General features: G+C 34.2%; 2 protein-coding genes across 2 annotated transcripts in view; one reads left to right on the forward strand and one right to left on the reverse strand.

Annotated features, from left to right (window-relative positions):
* The window catches only part of LOC121367979 (3-methyl-2-oxobutanoate dehydrogenase [lipoamide] kinase, mitochondrial-like), a 46888-nt gene extending 31721 nt beyond the window's left edge, over positions 1-15167 (forward strand). The window contains exons 7-11 of the mRNA XM_041492453.1: positions 1045-1118; positions 2445-2569; positions 7065-7158; positions 11456-11620; positions 13279-15167. Of these exons, the coding sequence (XP_041348387.1) occupies positions 1045-1118; positions 2445-2569; positions 7065-7158; positions 11456-11620; positions 13279-13423 (603 nt within the window). The 3' untranslated portion in view covers positions 13424-15167. The remainder of the gene's footprint in view (positions 1-1044; positions 1119-2444; positions 2570-7064; positions 7159-11455; positions 11621-13278) is intronic.
* LOC121367978 lies at positions 7166-9574 on the reverse strand. Its single transcript, XM_041492452.1, has one exon. The coding sequence runs from the start codon at positions 9400-9402 to the stop codon at positions 8218-8220; it is 1185 nt and encodes a 394-aa protein (XP_041348386.1). The 5' UTR covers positions 9403-9574; the 3' UTR covers positions 7166-8217.
* Positions 15168-21348: the final 6181 nt, after the last annotated feature.

Consider the following 21348-nt stretch of genomic DNA (forward strand, 5'->3'; position numbering starts at 1 on the left):
GTTTGCCTAATGTGCTATAAGCCATAGTATTGTTCACCATTGATGAACTGGTTTTTTGCTGACTCAACCAATGTTTCCGGAGTAGATTATGTAATAGCAGCAGATTTGGTTCTCTCTGTCTCTCTTAACTAAGATTGCAGAATTTAACTCAGTTGGTAGAGTGTTCGCTTGAGGTCCTTGGGTCATAGGATCGAGCCTCCTCACCGGACTCATTGAATTTTCTCCCATTCCAACATATTTTTAAAAAAATAAAAAGTTCTGTCCTGTCTTTGCAAAGTGTGTATAAAAGATCCCTTGATGCTAATGGAAAAATGTAGCAGGTTTCCTCTGAAGATGTGTCACAATGATTAAATGTTCCAGTAGCGAATGATCAATAAATCGGTACTCTAGTGGTGTTAAAAAAAAAAAAAAAAATTTTAATTCTTGACTAAGTGTTGAAATCAAGTGATAAACAAATATAATTTTGTTTCCATAAACAAAAAATTGTATGCATGTTAATTGCATTTAGATTTTTTTTTTTTTATTATTAACTGCCCAAGGAAACTAAGACTCTTACTTCTGACATCTAATTAAAATATTAAATGTATTGTTTACTAGTAGTAACCACAATATCCTCAAATAAACAAATGTAAAAAATGTGAATACTACTTTAACATTGAAATATATATTTATAACTCTTTGCTAAAAATGCAAATGGTGGTTTTTATATTAACTTGAAAATTGTACAAATATAATACATACTATTGGCAAATATTTCTGTGTTATTTGAGTGACCTTCTTTAACCAAGTTACATTTACCATTTACATGTAGATGCTTTACTTCACATTTAAGATTTGAAATTTACTACTGATCATTTATGTATGAAGTCTATTTGATAGTTCTACTACTTACCAGTGATATATGCAATTTGTGGATATTTGATATTTCTACTTGCCAGTAATATATGAAAGTTATGTATCATGCTCTAGTAAAAAGCTAAATTGAGTCTTGTTTACTGCACATGGTTTGTCGAAAAGGTCCTAGATAACATGTATTTTTCACAGCCAAACCATGTGGGCATCATCAACGTGGGGTTCTCTCCGCGAAAACTAATTGAAAAGAAAGCTGAATTTGTAAGGTAAGATCCTCGCCTGACTGGGATTGAGGTACAACTTGCCTTCTTCATTCTCTCTTCCAATGTTGATAGCTGAGCAGTAATAGCAATACATGTTACGTGTAGCTTTTGCAGTGAAAATTGTTGTTGAATTACCATTTCGTAGACACCCAATAGCCTTTAATTGAACAGCGTGCTGGGTTTGTTCTTAAAACCTGAATCTAAAGTACCTTTTTAATATTTAAGTGTTTCGTTTTTGTTCCTGTAATGTGCCATTCTTCCATTTTCCTTATATTATATATGCAGTCAAGGTCACATTCAAAGACTGTTCTAATGAAATTGATACCTTGTAACATCCTGCTTCTCACAGTGTGGATTTGAGCGTCTATGGAATTCTCATGTAACATATTATATGAACCATGCATTGAAAAGATGAGCAATATGTTTCTTAAGTATCCATCTAAATCTTCAGCAGAAACCTTTCTCCATTAATATGTTATATATGAAGTGATTAAAATAATACATTTGGAGAGCTATTTAGTGGTAAACTGGCAACAAGGCTCGTGTGGTTGACAATGTCTATTAATAGCAAAAATAAACAAGTTTGTTAAAACTAAAAAAAAAAAATTGTTTTACTAAAATATATTATAGAATGGAATATCTAGATTGCAGCTTTAAAAAAAATTCCTTTCTTTTGAAAACAACAGTGACTTATCGACTAATCTGTTTTTGGAAAAGTTCTTACATTTGGACTGAATTCTAAATTGCTAAACACTGAAGCTTGTCCTAGTTGTCCTGTGTCACAACCTTCCATTGTTCCGAACATGTATGTTAGCATACTGAAAACTATTGTTTGATGAGACAAGAGTACTGTTAGACTGTTGCGATGCATGATCACTAAAGCCAGAAGAACCCCAAGTCTGTAAAATTTTATTTATTATCAAACAAAAACTATATTTCTGCTTTAAAAAAAAACCCCACACAACTTGCACACTTCATGCTCTAGAATCTGTAGCATTAGAAAAGTGAAACTGAAATATGTTGTATTTAACTAAATGCTAGAAGCAACTTAGCCTGTCTGATGTCTGAATTTGAGTCCCTTACTCCCATAGCTATTGTTAGTTTCATCCTTAATGTCGTCTAATCAGCTCTGCATTTAACATGATCCTACAAAACTAGGTAGAAAACATTTAGTTGTGAAAATTATTTACCATATAAACTTTGATGGCAACTCTTTTAACTAAAATTGTTTTTTTCATTAAAACAATAGCAATATTTTTAAAAAGCTGTTCACTGTGTTGTATTTCTGTTTTGAAACCAGTGTATTCATCATGAGTTTCTTTCTTTCAGGACGGTCTGTGAAGCAAAGTTTGGGCGTGCTCCCCAAGTCACTCTGAATGGCCACCTCAACGGAACATTTCCTTACATCGTGCCACCACTGGACTACATTCTAACAGAACTGGTTAAAAATCGCCCTCAGGTTGGTGCTTTATATGGTAATGTTATATGCACTCTGCAACTGCCATTTTGACTTAGATTGGTAGTTTTAAAAAGTTCTTTTAAAAGAAAGTAAGCCTTTTTTTGGTTGGGGTGAGGGGGGTGAGGGGATATCTTTATTTCTTGGACATTTACTAACATAACGCTTCATCCTAAATATTTTCTTGTTTTGCTTGTTAGTCCCCACCCAGTCCAACCTAAGGGAACTATAGATTTTTTCTCCATCCTTCGTCTGTCTATTCCACATATAGTTTTCTAGTCTGTTTTTTGCATTAGCCTCAAGATTCTGAGTTGAAATTTTGTGTATAGCTTTATAATACATGTTACAGATCAAGCTTGACATTCATGGTGATTTACCACTTTTTGATAGAGTTATGGCCCTTGAACTTAGGATATATAAAATTGTGTTGTGTGTTTTAAAATTGTGTTGTCTTTCTTTGTTAGTATTTGGCTCAGAATACTACCCACCACTATCCGTAACATAAAGAAACAAAATGGTTTCCAGTAAAAAAAACCCACGTATTTAATTATAAAAATTTACATTCTTGATGAAATATTCTTTTTGTCATAGATTAATAAAACCCTCCACCTATAAATAGTTAAAGGGACAGTCAACTCAAACAAGAGCCTTATGTGTTGGATAGATGCATACCCAGACCACCAATACATACTGACACTTTAACAAATGAAAAACGCGTAATTTTAGAGTTAATAAAAAACCCCATGATTATTCCTGCTAACTGGGGGCAGCCATTTTGTTTTGTTTTTATGACATCCGGTGGTATAGCTTGTGGCGAAGTGACGTTAGCTCCATCCAACTCTTGGTTGCACAATGTAAACAAACACGCTCTAATTTACGACAAGGCGCTTCGCTTTCATCAACCTGACTTGTAAAACAACATAAATGACTTGGTAGTATAATAAACTATTTAACTAAATATATTTCAGTTTGCATCAATAGAATGAAATGGAGTTACAGTATTTTTCTCTTTTAAAAAATCCAAAGAACAAATGCATATTATTAGGCCTATTGGTAGGGTACATTCGAGCAAAAACGACCACTCATGATACTCAAGTGATAATTTTCTTTTTTGGGGGACTACATAATTGGTCAGTTTTTTTTATTTTAGATGGGAAAGTCTACTTAATCAAGGGTTTTACAGAATTACTTACAGTAATAAAGCAGGATGGCTGATAAGAAAGAAAAAAATGTTTTATTTAACGACGCACTCAACACATTTTATTTACGGTTATATGGCGTCAGACATATGGTTAAGGACCACACAGATTTTGAGAGGAAACCTGCTGTCGCCACTACATGGGCTACTCTTCCGATTAGCAGCAAGGGATCTTTTATTTGTGCTTCCCACAGGCAGGATAGCACAAACCAAGGCCTTTGTTGAACCAGTTATGGATCACTGGTCGGTGCAAGTGGTTTACACCTACCCATTGAGCCTTGCGGAGCACTCACTCAGGGTTTGGAGTCGGTATCTGGATTAAAAATCCCATGCCTCGACTGGGATCCGAACCCAGCACCTACCAGGCTGTAGACCGATGACCTGCCACGACACCACTGAGGCCGGTGACGGCTGATAATGTCCATTATGATTTGAGGGGTGTCTGTCACACAATAACATGTGATCTTAATGAAAGATGCACGTCATTTTAGTGTGTCTAGACAGTGTCTGGGGACCGTCTAAATATACACCTGCCAATCAGAACCACAGGTACAGGCCACAGAAAGAAAAGACCAAGTAACCAAGAAAACACTCTAATTATTATTTCAGTACGTGGGTTAATTTAGGTACAAAACATAATACAGTTATTTTAACACTTTGACAATGGTGGTTTATTTTGTATTGAAAAATAATATATACTTATTGCTGGATTACTGGGATGGATATTATTACAGAACATTGCGATGCATCAGCAAAAATCAGGTATGTTTTGTTTCTTCATTTCGAAGACTAATTCTTGACATGATACGTTAGGTATTATGTAACCACCAGCTCGCCAGAGGGCGTATTCAGTGGGATGGTACAAAATGGCTGCGCCTGTTGTATATAATAGCTATCACATTTAACCGTTTTATTAATTAACTATACTATTATACTTGTTGATATTAAGCAATAATGTGCCTTATATAGCGTTGACTATGCATACCAGGCCAAATGCCTTAATTGTCCCTTCCTTTAACCTTAAAAAGAGATAAGATTGAAACATTTGAGTTTTAACAACATCAGTGTACTTAACAGCATTTATTTTTGATGTTAGAAATGGTATATTAATCTTTATTTCATTGATCATTGCAACTCAAGATATTTGATGTGAACAACTGTTTGTGAACAAGTGATGTGAACAACTGTTTGTGCTGTTATTTGTCTCCAAATTGTTTTTTTGTTTTCACTGTAGTTTAATTCTGAGTGAGGCATTCATTTTTTTAATTATTATTACAAATCCAATCTGTGATGAACTAATAATGGTGTAAAATAAAAATAAATATTTTTTAGTATTTCATTGTAAATAAATCATTACATAACAATATTTAAAAAAAAAAACAAAAAAAAAAAAACAAACTCTTCAAAAGTATTTATTAAAATTAATCTGCCAAAATTTAAAGGCATTTTATCCAAAACCAAAAGTAACTTCCAAGAAAATTATGAAATTTGTTATGAAACAAGACAATGTTTTCATTCTGTAACATATGTGAGCCGCACATATGTCTCTTACCTTAGTCTTTATCTCGTTCCAACCAGTTCACCACAACTGGTCAACGACCATGTTATGTGCTTTCCTGTCTGTGTGAAAGTGCATATAAAAGATCTTGCTGCTAATAAAATAATGTAGCGGGTTTCCTCTGATGACTACAAGTCATAATTACAAAAAATTTGAAATCCATTTGCCAATGATTAATTAATCAATGTGCTCTAGTGCTAAAGAAACTTTAATTTACCAGTGTCGGATATAGAATGCAAATGTTAGAACATTTGAATAAGCAATCATTGAAACAGTGCCAATATGATCGATAAACAAAACCTCTGACATACAGTGAAACCTCTTAAAACCAGACCCTCAGTAAATCAGTATTCTCTCAAACCAATGAATTTTTTATGGTCCATTTTTAAACATCAGTACAGAACACTTGTAACATTTTTAAACTGGATACCCTTTAATACCAGACTTTTTAATTGGTCCCATGGGTGTCCAGTTTAGAGGGGTTTACTGTTACAAAATGAGAACAACATACTCTACTTTTGTCATAAAATTAAATATTTAATAATGAAATGCATTTGATAATTAAACACAAATTAGGCACTTTAGGTCCTTTCAAAAATGTCTTTTGATCTTAAACTGAAATTATTTATTGATACGTGTATAATTTTTAATGAATTAATTATTGATAGTATGAGTGACAGAATGTGCAGTTTGTAGACACTCGCATATGCCTTTGTCAAACATTGAGCTATTTTGAGTTAATCTGCATGGATTTGGATTTTAGTGTATAAACTAGCTGGATTTAACTAATGTGCTGTAACATTACATTGTTCTACTTTTGGGTGGGTTGTGTGTACCTATCTAAGACTTATTCCCTCTGGTTAGACAAAATTCTTATTGTTGCTAACTTACCTTCCAACACCTGACCAGGTTAATAACTTGCAAATATATAGGAGTTTATTAAAAAGTAATCTTGATGCCAAATTTACCATGACATTTTGAAACTAATTTAAAATTATTTTTAGGTTTATTTGTGCTTTTGGAAAATGAAAGCCTCCTTGTTAAAAAAACAAACAAAAACGAGTGAGAGTTGCATGAGTTGATGTATTTTAAATTTAGATATTAAAAAACATGTCCTCTCACATCCTGGGGTGGGACGTAGCACAGTGGTAAAGCACTTGCCTGATGTGTGCAGTTAGTCTAGGTTTGATACCTTTGGACTATTTCTCATTCCAGCCAGTGTTCCACAATTGGTGTACCAAAGGCTGTGGTATGGTGTATATAAAAGATCCCTTGCTGCTAATCAAAAAGAGTAATCCATGTCATAGTGGAAAGGTGTTTTCTCTATCTAATTACCTAATTTGCCCTTAACCTGAAACACACAATCCAGTGCCATATAATCATAATTAAAGTGTGTTGAGAGCGTCGTTAAATAAAACATTTCTTTCTTTTCTCCTATTCCCTATTACTTATCTAACTATGATCCCTTTTCTATACTCGACAAAGGCCGATAAGTTTTTTGTGTTGTACAGAATTCTAAATACAGAATAATTAATTTTGTGGAGTATATTAACATCTTTAGTTACATGTAGAAGTGCTATCGATTTTCTATCTGTCTTTTCCAATATTTGTAATGTAAATTTATATGAATGTTTTGTCCATTTTTTAAGGTATTTTACAGTCTTTATCAGGTAGAAATGGAATTTTATTCAGTTAAGTGAACCAGTACCTGTCGTAAGTTAAGTTTTAAATTATATTTTAGGGCCACAGTAGAGTTTAACTTGGACTGTGTTGGGACTCTACCGGAAGTGCTCATCTCCATTGCTGTTAATGAGGAAGACTTTGTTATCAGGTATGTTCATCGGTCTGATTTCATAATAGGACCAAACTCAGTAAATGGTAAAACGAAAATATGCAAAAAATATACTATGTGAATACAATATTTTTGCAAGGATATTTTTGCCTTAAAGACCCTTCTTCGACTGGAGCCTGTGTGTGTTAAAGTTCTAGTGCTGAGTTTTCACTATCAGTTAACAATACAAGTTTGAAATCTTGAGCTACGATCGTGGTTTTCTAAAAATACACGGAATTGTCACTGGGATTCACTACATTTCTCAGGATTGAAAATGAAAGCCTCCAATAAATGGCAATTAAATTTAGCTTAAAATCTGATCAGAACCAAGACAAGCAAATTTCCATTTATTCTTTGAAGTGTGAATTGTAGTTGATCCATCAAAAAGATATAAGTACTAGAGTTGTCACATGCAGTTTTTCACTCCAAAATTTATGAGGTATAAGAACGACCAAATAAAGGAAGTTAATAAACTTAAACAGTGACCATGAACTCATAACATTAGAACATTATCAGGTCATTATTTAAATAAATAGTCTAAAAATAATAGTTCTTCAAGGTTTATTTGATGAATCACCAAGTGTCTTTATAGCTCACCCCTCCCCCACCCTCCGACTCCAGAATGTCCCTTTAAATTTCCCTATTAAAAACTTAAGTTTGAACAATTTTGAATGTAATGATGGAATGTTCCAGAAAACCGGTTCAGTACATCTCAGGTGCAGGTGCATGTTATCCACATAGACTTAAATCCTTCCGGTGGGAGAATAGTGCAAAATATTTTCATTAACCTGACTGACTAATGAAGATCACACTGAATTAATCACCTTTACTTTTTAGGCTATTGTTTTTCATTTCTTCAACTTTTAGGTTAGCTTACAGAATATCAATATCTCTATGATGGGACCTTTGAAAAGAAATCAAAGCTAAATGCCACAAACACTGGATTTATTTAGTCAATATAAATAATATTTTATTCATTAATTGTCTTTCAAAGATATCCTTACTACATATTTAATGAACTCACATTCAGTAATCCTTATGTAGTGAACTGAAACCAGCTTATCTTGTAAATTTCCTTAGATTTTTAAAAAGTTTTAAATTTGTAGCTTTTTGACTTGCAATGTTTGCTGCTTTCTTTGTGTAACTGGTTTTCTCTTTTTTCTCTTTGTCACTTTCAACCACATTTATGTCTGCTGGTGTTTCCTTACATTTCACCATTTTAACTTGTTCCTCGTCTGTTCTATTGTCGTTATCTTTTTCACATTCTTTTTTCTTGGGTTCTTTTTCACAAACAATGTTTTCTCCTTCTGTGTCGTAACTTGAATCTTCTTCCGAAGTTTCGGTTCCACCATTGGTATTTTTTTCTTTGTGTTTGGTCGAAGAAACATTTTCTTCGGCTTCAGAACGAACACGCTCTCCATTGGCGCTGGTAATGGTAGAATTTTCATCTGAAAGCTCGTCCAGGGTGCTGGTGGCCAGGTTATCCGATAGAGTCATGGAATTAGTGTAACACTGGGACGTTTCTTCAGAAATGTCACCCTCTGTTTGGTACATGATATTCAGTTTGAGTCGAGCCGTGTTCAGCGGAGGAAGGGGAACCCCCCTCACACTTAGAACTTCCTCATTAATCAGCGCCTTATTGTAGTCTGCAAAGAAATCAGCATCCTTCTCAAAGTTATCCCTCGAATAATCCAACTGGTTGACGAATCGGTGTCGCGAATCTTGAATGCTTATGAATCTGGGATTGCCGATCTGAGGCAGTATGGTGTACTTCCGTTGAGGTATGACGCTTTCTTGATGGTTGTCCCACCTCTCGAATAATCTACGGGATTTCTCTGGTAAGAATGCTGAACCAGCGTGACTGGATGTTCCTCCGGCGTAAGAATTTCCATCCATCACTATCTCTGAACTGTTGCAGCTGGCATGCTTGTCGTAATAGTTTGACGGATCCCTGAAAAATGCAGATTCCCTGTCTCGAAAGAATGTTGGTTCCCCGGATAAAGAGAAGTCCCTTGCAAAGTTGAATTCGTTGTTTTTCTGTGGATTTGATTTGAGGTTCATCAGCGAACCCTCCCTGATGAATCCTCGTTCGGGAATCTGTTTGGTCCTTAGGGTCACCATGGAATTTTCCCGCACAATTGGCTGATATCGGCACATCTCAGCTTGGTGCTTTCTAATCCAGTAAGTGGCGTATGTCTCACCAATGTCCAGTTTCCCCCTCTTCTCTCTCTTGTGGCCCATCATTTGTAAAGGTTTGATTGAAATTCTACAAGTATGATGAAGTAAATGTTTTTATATGTCTCTGACTCTTCTATTCAGTCTTGTCTATTATAAGTTGTTATTCCATTTGAAATGATCTGTAAATGGAAATAAAAATAAACATTAATATGTGTGTGTGTGTGTGTGTGTGTGTGTGTGTGTGTGAGAGGGAGGGGGAGAGAGAGGGGATGGGGGGGCAACAGAGGGGAGGAACAGATAGAGGGGATGGGAGAGGGTGGGAGGAGAGAGAAGGGAGGACAGGGGAGGGAGGGAGGGAGGATGGAGAGAGAGAGGGGGGGGAGAGGAGGAACAGATAGAGGGGAGAGAGGATGGGCTAGAGAGGGTGAAAGGAGAGAGAGAGGGGGGAGGGAGGAGAGAGAGAGAGGGGGAGGGAGGAGAGAGAGAGAGGGGGAGGGAGGAGAGAGAGAGAGAGAGAGAGAGAGAGGAGAGAGAGAGAGAGAGAGAGAGTGAGAGAGAGTGAGAGAGTTAGTTGTTAACTACATGTAGATGTACATAAATGTTATGTATTTTGAATTGTAAAACAGGTGGTTATTTAGAAACCATAGAATCTGCATAATAAAGTGGTAGTGTTATATTAACAGTCAGACATAAATATGGACATGGACATTTTAATTTTGTTTATATGCATACACTCCATTTAACAAGTAAGTTGTTGTTAATACATTACCTTTCAGTGGGAAAAACTTTCACAAAATGGTTTCATTTTTCATGAAATAGAATGTTCCTTGGTAAAAGAATTGCCTACATGTAAAGTATTTTCCTCGATTTCTTTTTACTGAAAAGACCTGCGCAAATATTCTGTAAAGTAAACTACTTACAGACCATGGATTTCGACAACAACAGAACAATTTCTTCTCTCTTTTTTCCCTGTCTTACAATGACCATTGGAGTAATTTTAGCACTATTGTTAATTGGATTAGACCAACTGATTATCCTATTATCCAGATCAAGGTATTATGAATTGGTATTATTAATAGTATGTTTGTGAGTGTATACCTGTACACACTGATAACGGTATAACAGCTCTCTGACCGAGGTGCTGCCTGTCAGTGTATGCTGGCAGTAAATCCACTTGGCTGTCTGTCAGTTCGTTGTGTAATTCTGAAGGATTGTTATTCATATAACTTTTGTACTTAAGACCAACTGTGAATTAAAAGACAGGGTCACATGGCAGGTGACTTGCTAAATGGCACAAATACAAAAATAAAAAAGACAAAAATTGTCTCAAAAGATAAAAATTTAATTTATTCTCAAAAGTGCTTTATTTGACCAGCTAAATACAGTCATCAGCATGAGCAAACTCGAGATGATCTGAAGATCACTCTCCAGAAATAACACTTTTAGGCAGGCAGCAACATGTTCAAATATGTTATTATAATGTTGTAAGGCAATCAATTTGATCTCTCCTAAGTTTCCCGGACAGTGGAGGGAAGCACACATGTCCTGATGAAAATTTTGCTCATAATGTCCCTCTTGTTGGTATTTTGGTAAATAAATTAATTATGGCTATTTAGCCATAAATTAAAGAAAAATTTAGCTACACCAGCTGTTTACAGTAGTTGCAAAACAGCTTATGATAGCGAGCTTTGTTTGAAGAGATGCGAACACGCACGCACATGCATGCACACACAAACATGCACACACACACACGCACACACACACACACACACACACACACACACACACACACACATGCATTCACAAGCACACACCTAACATGCAGTGCATATTTTATTCAAGTAATTAGGTAATTTGTTGGATTCTGTTGTCCACAGCCATGTGAATGTACCATTAGATGTTGTTTGGTGTAATCTGACAAATCCATTAAAATTTTTATAACTAAATTTAGTGACATTTGCAATAGAACTTTCAAATGGTAAATCATCTAATGTGTAAAAAGAATCAAACATTTTAAAAACTTAACCTTCTGAGATGCTAATAACACTGTTTCATTGTTTGTGTTGAAATCGGATATTACATAATTACACTGAGTGTTTATTGGTGACGTTTTTTTCAGAATATCGGACCGTGGAGGTGGAATTAATCAAAAGATAGTTCACAACGTGTGGGATTACAACTTTACCACATCGGGCACCACAACCGACGAGCGAGTTGATGGAGGACTCTTCGGGCAGATCATGCACACTGATAACACTGGACCAGCTCCAGGCAAAATGCATGGGTATGAACATTGTCGTTCAGCCTTGGGAAAAGGCATTGCACTGCACACGCCCTAACCTTAATCACCAAATACATGCAGTATTTTATACATAAATAAGTTTTTTGCCAAAAAATTCTTATGATTCAGCGGCATCACGCCGCCTTCGTCAAGGAATTGTAATTCTCTCCGCTATTTACACTATGTCAGTTTTTATAGTTTTTTGGTGTTTATAGTATTTTTCATTTTAAAAATATTTTTATATTTTTGCAGAGGTCTAAAACTTGATATACTGTAAACTGGATTAATACTGCAACATGGCGACACGTTTTGTTCACAAATGTGGACCATAGCGCATGTTGGTGATGTGTAAATGTTACAAACAGCTGCTCGTGTCTGCAGGACATACCGTATATTGCCGTGTATTAGCCGACTTTTGAAGTCTAGAAATACTTTCCAAAAGAAGAGAGTCGGCTTATACACGGAGGCAACAAATTGGAGCATAAAATTCTGATCGAAAATACTCCCGACCATGATTTATAAATTTTGATCAGACCCTTATAGCCTTTCACAGATTATGTAACAATAATTTGTGCACAGTATAAATAAAACACCCCATCATGCAATATTATGCAGTTTTTTGTTCTTGAATGCATTATAAGTTTGATGAATAAAAAATTACTTGTTTTATTGTCATTTCAATGGTAAAAATGTATTCTTTCCAACTGTCCGCCATCTTTGTTTGACCTGTGCTGGGACCAGTCTTTCATATAGCAAATTTAAGATACAAAATGGTGTTTTTTCTTCTAACAAGTATTATATTTCTAATATTATTGTTTTGTTGGGAGGGTGCATTAAACTGTAAAGTAATGCCATAAATAAATTAAGCTCATTATTAACATTACTGACTGAAAAAACATAATATGAATTTCAGGACGATAATTACTCCCACTATTGTCACATGACCATACCATATACAGTGAACTGGAGTCACGGACCGCATGATCTTTTGTTTCTGGGTGTGTGGTGGGGGATTAAACATGCCTCAATGATTTTAGTTTTTGCTGTCCAGTGAATAAATTAGTTACTTGTGTGCAGTGATATGTTGTTACAGCTAGAATTATTTATTTTTCTGTTATGCTTTATCAGTTCTAAATTATTTTTCACGACATGGTAGATGTTAGCATTGCCGCATTGATTGCGATCGCGATTACCGTGTTTGTATTAATTAAACAAGAAAAGCACAAGTCTATTTGTTGACAGTATTATTGAAATCGATACAACATACAGCTGGACAAATGATAAGAGGTCAGCTAATACACAGCAATATACGGTATCTGCATTGAAAATATAATGCATGTGTACAAATTTCATGGCTTGAAGTTTGGTGCAAACGACATGAAATATTTTAGCATGCCTACATCTCCTAGTTTACAGTACTACTACTAAGATTTAATATATTAACCTTCTGACTACTCTATTAATTTTTTTTTTTTTAAATAATGTTCATATTTGAAAGAGTAAGTATTGTTTTTGAGTAGTTATACTGTTTAAAATTACGCAAAAAAAAGAGAAAAAAGTCATGTTTATTTCTGTGCATTTGTGGCCAGGTGTCCAGTATGAATTGAATTATAATAATATGTGCACAACTTCAAACAGTTTTGTTCTCTCTTTTTCTGTAGCTACGGATTTGGTCTGCCAACAGCCAAGGCTTATGCAGAATACCTTGGTGGCCAGCTGACACTGGAAACCATGCAAGGCATCGGAACGGATGTCTATCTGCGTCTTGCACACATTGATGGCAAAACAGAGAGCTTTCGTATCTGAAGTTGGTTGGTGGGATTTTGAGATTCAGATCTGGACTGAATGTAGAGATTTGAGATGTATTTTTTGTTGTTTCTTATGGACTTCTAGAAAAAACGTTTGAAGACGATGTGTGCATGTAGCAGATATTTTGTGATGCCTGTCCTTTGTAAACATTTTTGATCTACAGTCTTTAAACTATTTCAGTACGTGGCTGTTGTTAGGATTTAAGAGTGCACATTATTCGTTGGAAGTTAAATAAAGTATCTAAAAGGTGGGGGTTTTTTTTTTTATAGGAGCGGGGTCAGACTTTTATTTTTACTTTCACTGGGTGGTTTTGAATAGACTATTAATTCACTTGCATTGTGTACCAGGTTAAGGATAACTATAGATTTGGCAGCTTCATTATTGGCTTTGTTCGCCTATAACTTTGGTTTGTTAAAAGAAACAAAAAAAATATTTTGATTTGCAGTTAGTAAAAATATTGGTCTTAATATGAATAAAATTGCACTACAGATCAGTAGTTGAAAATGTCATTTGCTTCATGAAGAATGACATTTTTAAAATCGGTTTATCCTACTAAACTATATTTGATTATATTATTTTATTAACCGGTGTCTGTTGTAAATAATTTCATTAAAGATCTGTTTTGTTATTATTATCATAAATAGACCGACACAATATAATTTATTCTCCATAGAGCAAACAATATTCTTCACCAAGGAGTATGTTTTGCTGTTTTATTAATATCTTGACAAATGTTTTCACAAACTGAACAAAGAACCCAAATATTTCTGTTACTTTAAAAAATCTTCTCATTTTACATAAAACCGAACATGTGCTGTTTACAAAAAACACTTGGTAGAGGCTGGGATAGAATATACTAGTAGCTGATAGTTTTAATTAAAGTATTTTTATAGCAATATCTTAATACACAATTCCACCTTAAAAAAATGCAAATATTGATGTATGAAATCAAGTTATTTGTAAACCTAGTTGTGTTTTTTTTTATCAAAATAATGTGTATAACGTATTCCCTTCATCTTTTCATGTGATGGATTGTACCTACATGTATATTTTGTCTGTTTCCAAATTTTATTTTTGTTTAACAACTAGGGATTTTCAGTTCCGAAGTTCCAAGTTGTCCAAATAATAAATATTCCAGAAAAACAAAAAAAAGACTTAAAATTAGTTTGACTTGTATCCTTTTCATATGAAACAGTAAACTGATCTGCACTTATAACTATTTGTACTCGTTTGATTTTGAAGGAGGTACTTACAAAAACTTTAGTTTCTAGATTAATTTCTGAAATGGTACCAGTTTGAAATGGGGGGGGGTGGGGGAAGGGGTGGTGAATTATTTTAGTCGTTACTTGCCAAATAGGGTTGAATCTCATTGTCTTTATAAACATTTTATTTACATTTAAAAAAAAATCTTTTTGAATAACTTGTGATAAATATTCTGTTAACTGAACCTTGATATCATTGGTATGGTTAATTACACATTTATTGAAACAGACATTAATTTTTTTCAGATTTGTTTTTTTTAAATCATGTCAAAAATGCATGTATATTTTTTTTTTGTATATATGTAGTTCATGAAACTAGTAGTATTAAAAAAAGGTTCATTTTTCACTCTTGCATTGTTTCTTTTGAAATAATGTTTGACAAAATATACAACAAAGAATAAGTGATTACTGCTTTAAGATCCAGTTATCAGGCTTTTAGGCAGAAAATAATTTGAGGGTGTAATAAAAAATAAAATGGCTTTGAAATGTTTTCTTATCATCTATCAAAACATTGTACAAATATATCCATTAAAGGGACACGCCCTAGTTGTTAACCATTACGCCGTTGTTTTTCGCTATTAAACCCCATTTTTTTCACAAATAAAATTGCACTTTACTTACCGTTTATTATTTAGAATATACATTTCCATTCACCTGAAGTGTTTTTTGGTAATCCTGGTGTTTGTAATACCACAAAATGCATTTTTCGTATTCTTAAAAAGCCACGTGCCTCTGAGAAAAAACCATTGAGCAGACACGGTCTAATCTATTTTTAGAGGGGATATTCCCATTTCAATGTCACAGACGTTGGTATACCACGTGACCGTTATCATTTTGGTTCGGTTTGTTTTCTCGTGCACGGTTCGCGCAATCAACATCCGATTTGTTGTCGTTTGATTGTTGTTCATTTGTGAGATTTTTCTTCACAGTTTGTGAACATTTTTATTAACAATAAAGTTCAGACAAGTAAGTATCTCAATACAAAACGTTACAAACCCTTAAAACCAATAATTGTGCTAAGTCTTACGATATCTGGAGAGGGGATACAACCATGGGGGATGGGGGTGGGGTCACAAGCTATATTGTTACCATTATTTAAATAGAGTAGGAAAAAAATGTCTTACATTTTCGTCCTGGGGAGGGGCAGTGCCTCTCCACCCCTGACGATGACGACGACGACGACTACTACTGCTGCTGCTACTGCTGCTACTACTACTACTACTACCACCACCACCACCACCACCACCACCACTACCACCCACCACCCACCACCACCACCACCAATAATAAAGGGTGCATCTAATTGCTAATAACAATAGGTTAGGCACTAGTACCCGGTTCCGAATAGCAAATGTAGGCTAATTGCGGTTAATACAAAATATATAAAATTTATTATTTCAAACACTGTAGTATAGTCAACATGGTCAGTGTCGTCTTATTCCCATTCAAGTATCATGATTGCTGCAGAAGCCACTTCCTAAACAGAAGCACCCATGTTCGTAAAGTAACTTCTTGTTCCAAATTCATTCCTTTCGCTGTCCAGGACAGAACATTTGGAACATGTCCAGGAGAGGTGAAAGGAACGCACCCCAAGTCTGTGCGCACTCTGTGAAATTTGTCGTGAAGTAGGCATATTTGTGCTTCGAGCGACATCTACCGGTGACATCAGAATACTAACTTTCAAAATTATTTCAAGCAATTGGGACATGGGGATTCCCATGGTATTTATTGATATAAAACCTGCTTTTTCACTCCATTTGATAAAAACGTGATCTGTGTTACAGGTTTGTAGATTAACCAAAATTATAATTTATTTTCGCTGGATGGAACTAGGGCGTGCGGCTTTAATTTCCAAGATTTTAGGGAACATAATTTTAACCTCAGTTCACTCTGGCAGAAACCCTGATTACGGATAGTATATAGTGCCATGTTCCTCATCATTCATTTCATAGACCACTGCCAGTCATTGCAGCCTTCTCACCATGTGAAATTAAATAAAACAAAAAAAATTAATATAATTCCTGTTAATTAAAGTTTGCCATCAAGTCTTCTGAGAGTACACAGACTCTGGTTTAGAACTGCAATGTTAGAATTATAATATTGTTTTAAATAATATTTGTAAAACAATATTTGTAAAATAATATCTATTACTCTCATATAAAACAAGCAGAAGACTGGCCAGCAGGTTTCTGAATATAGTAACTTCAAGTGTACAGATCTGTATTGGGTCTCGGAAAGCTCTTATTGTGAAAAATGTAACAACATGCATATCCAAACAAAACAAAATAAATAAATACTTGTTAATATTTGTGTGCAAAAATTTACATAAAACAAAACAACAACAAAATATTGCTAAAGACATAACAGTAAATTATTATTATAATTTTTATTTATCTTATAACCAGCATTTACTGGTAAAACCAGACCACCAAAATAATAGATACTTATATTTTTGTTGATAACATGTAACCCAATTTATGAATTTCATAAGGTACGAAGTGACAATCGATGATACATGCATTTTGTCGAGAAATGATGAATAGCAGCATTGTTGATTTCCTTTTAATATTTATACATATACCCATGTACTGGATCTTCAACAATATTATAGGATTATTAATGTTTGGTGAACCTACACAAAAATTGTAGTTAACCAATATATACTTTGTGAGATTGAAATTGTTTTGTTTCAGATTGTTTGAATTGTTTTATATACCAGCTATCTTGCATATATATTACATTTCTTGTGAGCTGTGTTGTCTCGGATAACTGTTTTATGTTGATTTTAGTTCCAGTGTATTCAGAGGCTGGTGTTACCAGTAGAACTATGCAGTCATCTAGGATGCCAAAATTTTGTTTTTTAATGAAATGATATTTTAATAGTTATTTGGGGTAGGGGTGGTATGCACATGTGGAAAAGCACATTAAAATACCACTCAATACCGGTGTTCTGACCCTAATTCTATCATCTTACAACACCCTACATATGATAGGAGACTTGCTAAGTAATTGAAAATCAAAATGTATATTACATGTACTGTATGTGTATTGTTAAAGTTTTCTTTTCTTTTAAATACATGTTTGTGCCTTGGTTTTACCAATATAGTGAATATCATATGGTTGTTTATAATGCAGGTCTTACATGTTAAAGATTTTAATCCTTAAAATGTGAATGTTTTTGCTGGGGGTTTTTTCTTCTTTTTTTCCTGGGTTTTTTTTTTTTAATTATTATCTTAGATCCGACATGACCCAAACTTATGGCACTCATTTTGTAAAAGTGTTGAATACACTTGTAACAGGTCATTGGTCACAAAATAGAAAGCTAATGATGTTGCTATATGGGATTATCATATTTTCTGTTACAATGTTTTGTTTTTAGCTACTAAATGTCCCGAATGAATCTCATATAATATGTGCTAGTTGAACAGGAAGTATGGGCTTTTCAGCACTTAGTATGCACAAGAATGATAACATGGTTAAAACTTACTGAATGTTACTGTACATTCCATAGACTTGTATTGAAAACACCTGAAAATAGTGAAATGATGTCCAGTTTCTCGTCTTTGTATTTTTGTTTTCTGTTTATTCATGTGAATATTATTACATGTATAATTTTTACTGGTATGGTCAATACAATATGTTGACAGTATATTTTCTTTGTCTGATCAATAAACAAAAGTGCTATGTTTTTCAATACTGTCTGAATGATTGTTCTTGTATTTATGACCTTAATTCTACTTTACATATGAAACATGTTTTATTTCTTCTTTGTGTTTTTATGTTTTCTAGTTTCTGAATAAATGGTTCAGATTAAAAAAAAAATTGAGTGTTTATTATAAAGCATTTGATCAAATGTACTCAATTAAAATACAACCTTTTTCTTGATCTGAATTATACTTATTTTATGTTTCAAAACTAACATTTATGTTTTACAAGTTTCTTCTTCAGAACTAACATTTGACATGAGTAATTAATAGTGTAATCGGTATTTGCTTTTATATTGTCATTTATTTATAGATTTTATTCTCATTTTGTTATTTGGGTTTTCTTTTGTGATTTTTTTTTTTTTTTTTTGGTCTCTTGCCCCCTTTTTAAACAGAATGAAACTTCAATATATATTTGTTGTACTGTGATATACCATTATTACCAGTATATATTTGTTCAACATGAAAAAAGATATTGCATTTGTAAAATAAAAACGTTTTGGCATTTCTCTATAAGTCTGCTAAATATACATCCTTAAGTTTGTTTCTTTTACAATTTACGGAACTTCAGATATTTTCACCTCTTGGTGTGCTATGAAAATACATTGAAAAGGTTTTTATTGTTAAGATAATTATATTTAGTTTTTAGTTATTAGTCTTATTATTGGTCTATATGCTTATTTTTGTTTTGCTATCATTTTTGTTTGTTTCAATGAAGTATTGCTAGTTATAACACGCTGCTGGAAAAGGTACACAAACTGCATTCATGGTAACAATAAAGGTGTTTGATTGATGCTTCTAGTTTTCTTTTTCATTTTCAGTTTGCGCAACTGAATATGTATTTAGTGAATATTTGATGTATTCAAGACCAGATTTTTTTCTTGATTTAGAATAAAATATATTTAAAAAAGGTGGCTTTTTTTTGCCACCAATACCATCAATTTATCAACTGCACATGTACAATTTAAAAAATGTAACGGATGAACTGTTATATATGTAAAGTAAGTAACATGTTATATTGCATAGGAAATGTAAATTATTTCAACTCATATTATGCGACATTGTGATTTTCTGGTATTTTATTTTATTTTTATTCAGATTCCTGACATTGTTGTGTGTAAAATATAAAATAAAAAGTGTCTGGTCTAAGGGATTACAAAGCGATAAAAACATACCATGTAAATCTCAGTAATTCATCTCATTGAACAACAAGAAAAAAAAACATTTGGAAAGAAATTACATTTTTCAGTTAACTACTGTATGTACAATAAGGAAACTATTAATGGCACCTTCACACCCATGGCAATTTGGACTCGAGGTCTAGAAGTAAACCCACCTCCACAACAGAGGATACTTCTGCCAAATTGCATAGAAAGATATTCCATGTGCAGTTTTTCATAGACGGAACAACCCATGCCACATATGCGATATACCAGACTTGGGGGTGGTTACGGTCGGGCAAATTCTCAAGGCTAACAATCCTACAACACTGCACCTCAGTTGAGCATTACCACCAACATCCAAGTCAATATACATGTGTATTAGGTGTTAACATGCTGTATGATACATAGTGTTGAGGTAGCCCACAGCCAGTGCTACTCTGATCATCGGCAACAGATATTTTATATGTATTTTCCCAGACAGCCCGTTTGGCTAACAGTATTTCTTGTTCTAGCCAGTGCGCCACGACTGGTATTTCAAAGGCAGTGTTATGTGTTATCCTACCTGGGATGAGGGGCGGAACTGTGGTAAAGCACCCGCTCGATGCGTGGTCGGTCTCGGCTATTTCTTGTTCCAGCCAGTGCACCACAAATGGTATATGAAAGGACATGGTATGTACTACCCGGTGTGGGATGGTGCATATAAAAGAACCCTTGCTGATAATCGAAAAGAGTAGCCCATGAAATGGCGACAGCAGGTTTCCTCTCTCAATGTCTGTGTGGTTTCTTAACCATATGTCCGACACCATATCCATAAATAAAATGTGTTGAGTGCGTCGTTAAATAAAACATTTTTCTTGTTTTTCCTGCCTGGGATGGTGCATATAAAAGATCCCTTGCTACTAATGAAAATATGTAGCAGGTTTCCTCTTTAAGACGATGTCAGAATTACCAAATATTTGACATCCAATAGCCAATGATTAATAAATCAATGTTCTCTAGTGGTGTCATTAAACATAACAAACTTTTCCCCGAGACAGGACATTGATACGATTTGATTAAATTATTGATTATGTTTGTGCAGTGGTTAAAGGAAATCCTTGTCTGGACCATATCTTCCTTATCACTTCATATATGATCATCAAACCTTGCATTTAAGTACAACTTGTGATGGTGCACATTAAAGGAAATGGACCATATCTTCCTTATCACTTCATATATGATCATCAAACCTTGCATTTAAGTACAACTTGTGATGGTGCACATTGAAGGAAATGGACCAGATCTTCCTTATCACTTCATATATGATCATCAGACCTTGCATTTAAGTACAACTTGTGATGGTGCACATTGAAGGAAATGGACCAGACCTTCCTTATCACTTCATATATGATCATCAAACCTTGCACGTAAGTACCACTTGTGATGGTGGTGTGTCGTGTATCATAACTTTGTAACCACGATGTACTTTTTATGCATCACAGCACATTAACGGAAATCCTTGTCTGGGCCATACCGGTATCTTCTTTATCATTTCATAAAGTCAGTAATTTGTGTGCTTCATCAAGCTGACAGGTGTATCATGTACCTCACTGGTACTCCTACATGAACAGCACATGACAAAACCAAGTTGGCCATTCACTGGAGATGTCAAGTTTTATGTTTCTGGTGAAGATTCCACCAACTTACCAATGGTAAAACAAATGCAATTCAGTTTGCAACAATTCATTCAAAATAAACCTGTGCATAACCCAGTAACTTGTGATGGTGGTGTGTCGTTTTTATGCATTACTGTA

Source organism: Gigantopelta aegis, chromosome 3, assembly GCF_016097555.1.
Source record: "Gigantopelta aegis isolate Gae_Host chromosome 3, Gae_host_genome, whole genome shotgun sequence".
Lineage (NCBI taxonomy): Eukaryota > Metazoa > Mollusca > Gastropoda > Neomphalida > Peltospiridae > Gigantopelta > Gigantopelta aegis.

Bases quoted from the DNA above. Each gene is read 5' to 3' on its own strand.
- LOC121367978 (XM_041492452.1), bottom strand. From the start codon at position 9,402: ATGATGGGCCACAAGAGAGAGAAGAGGGGGAAACTGGACATTGGTGAG.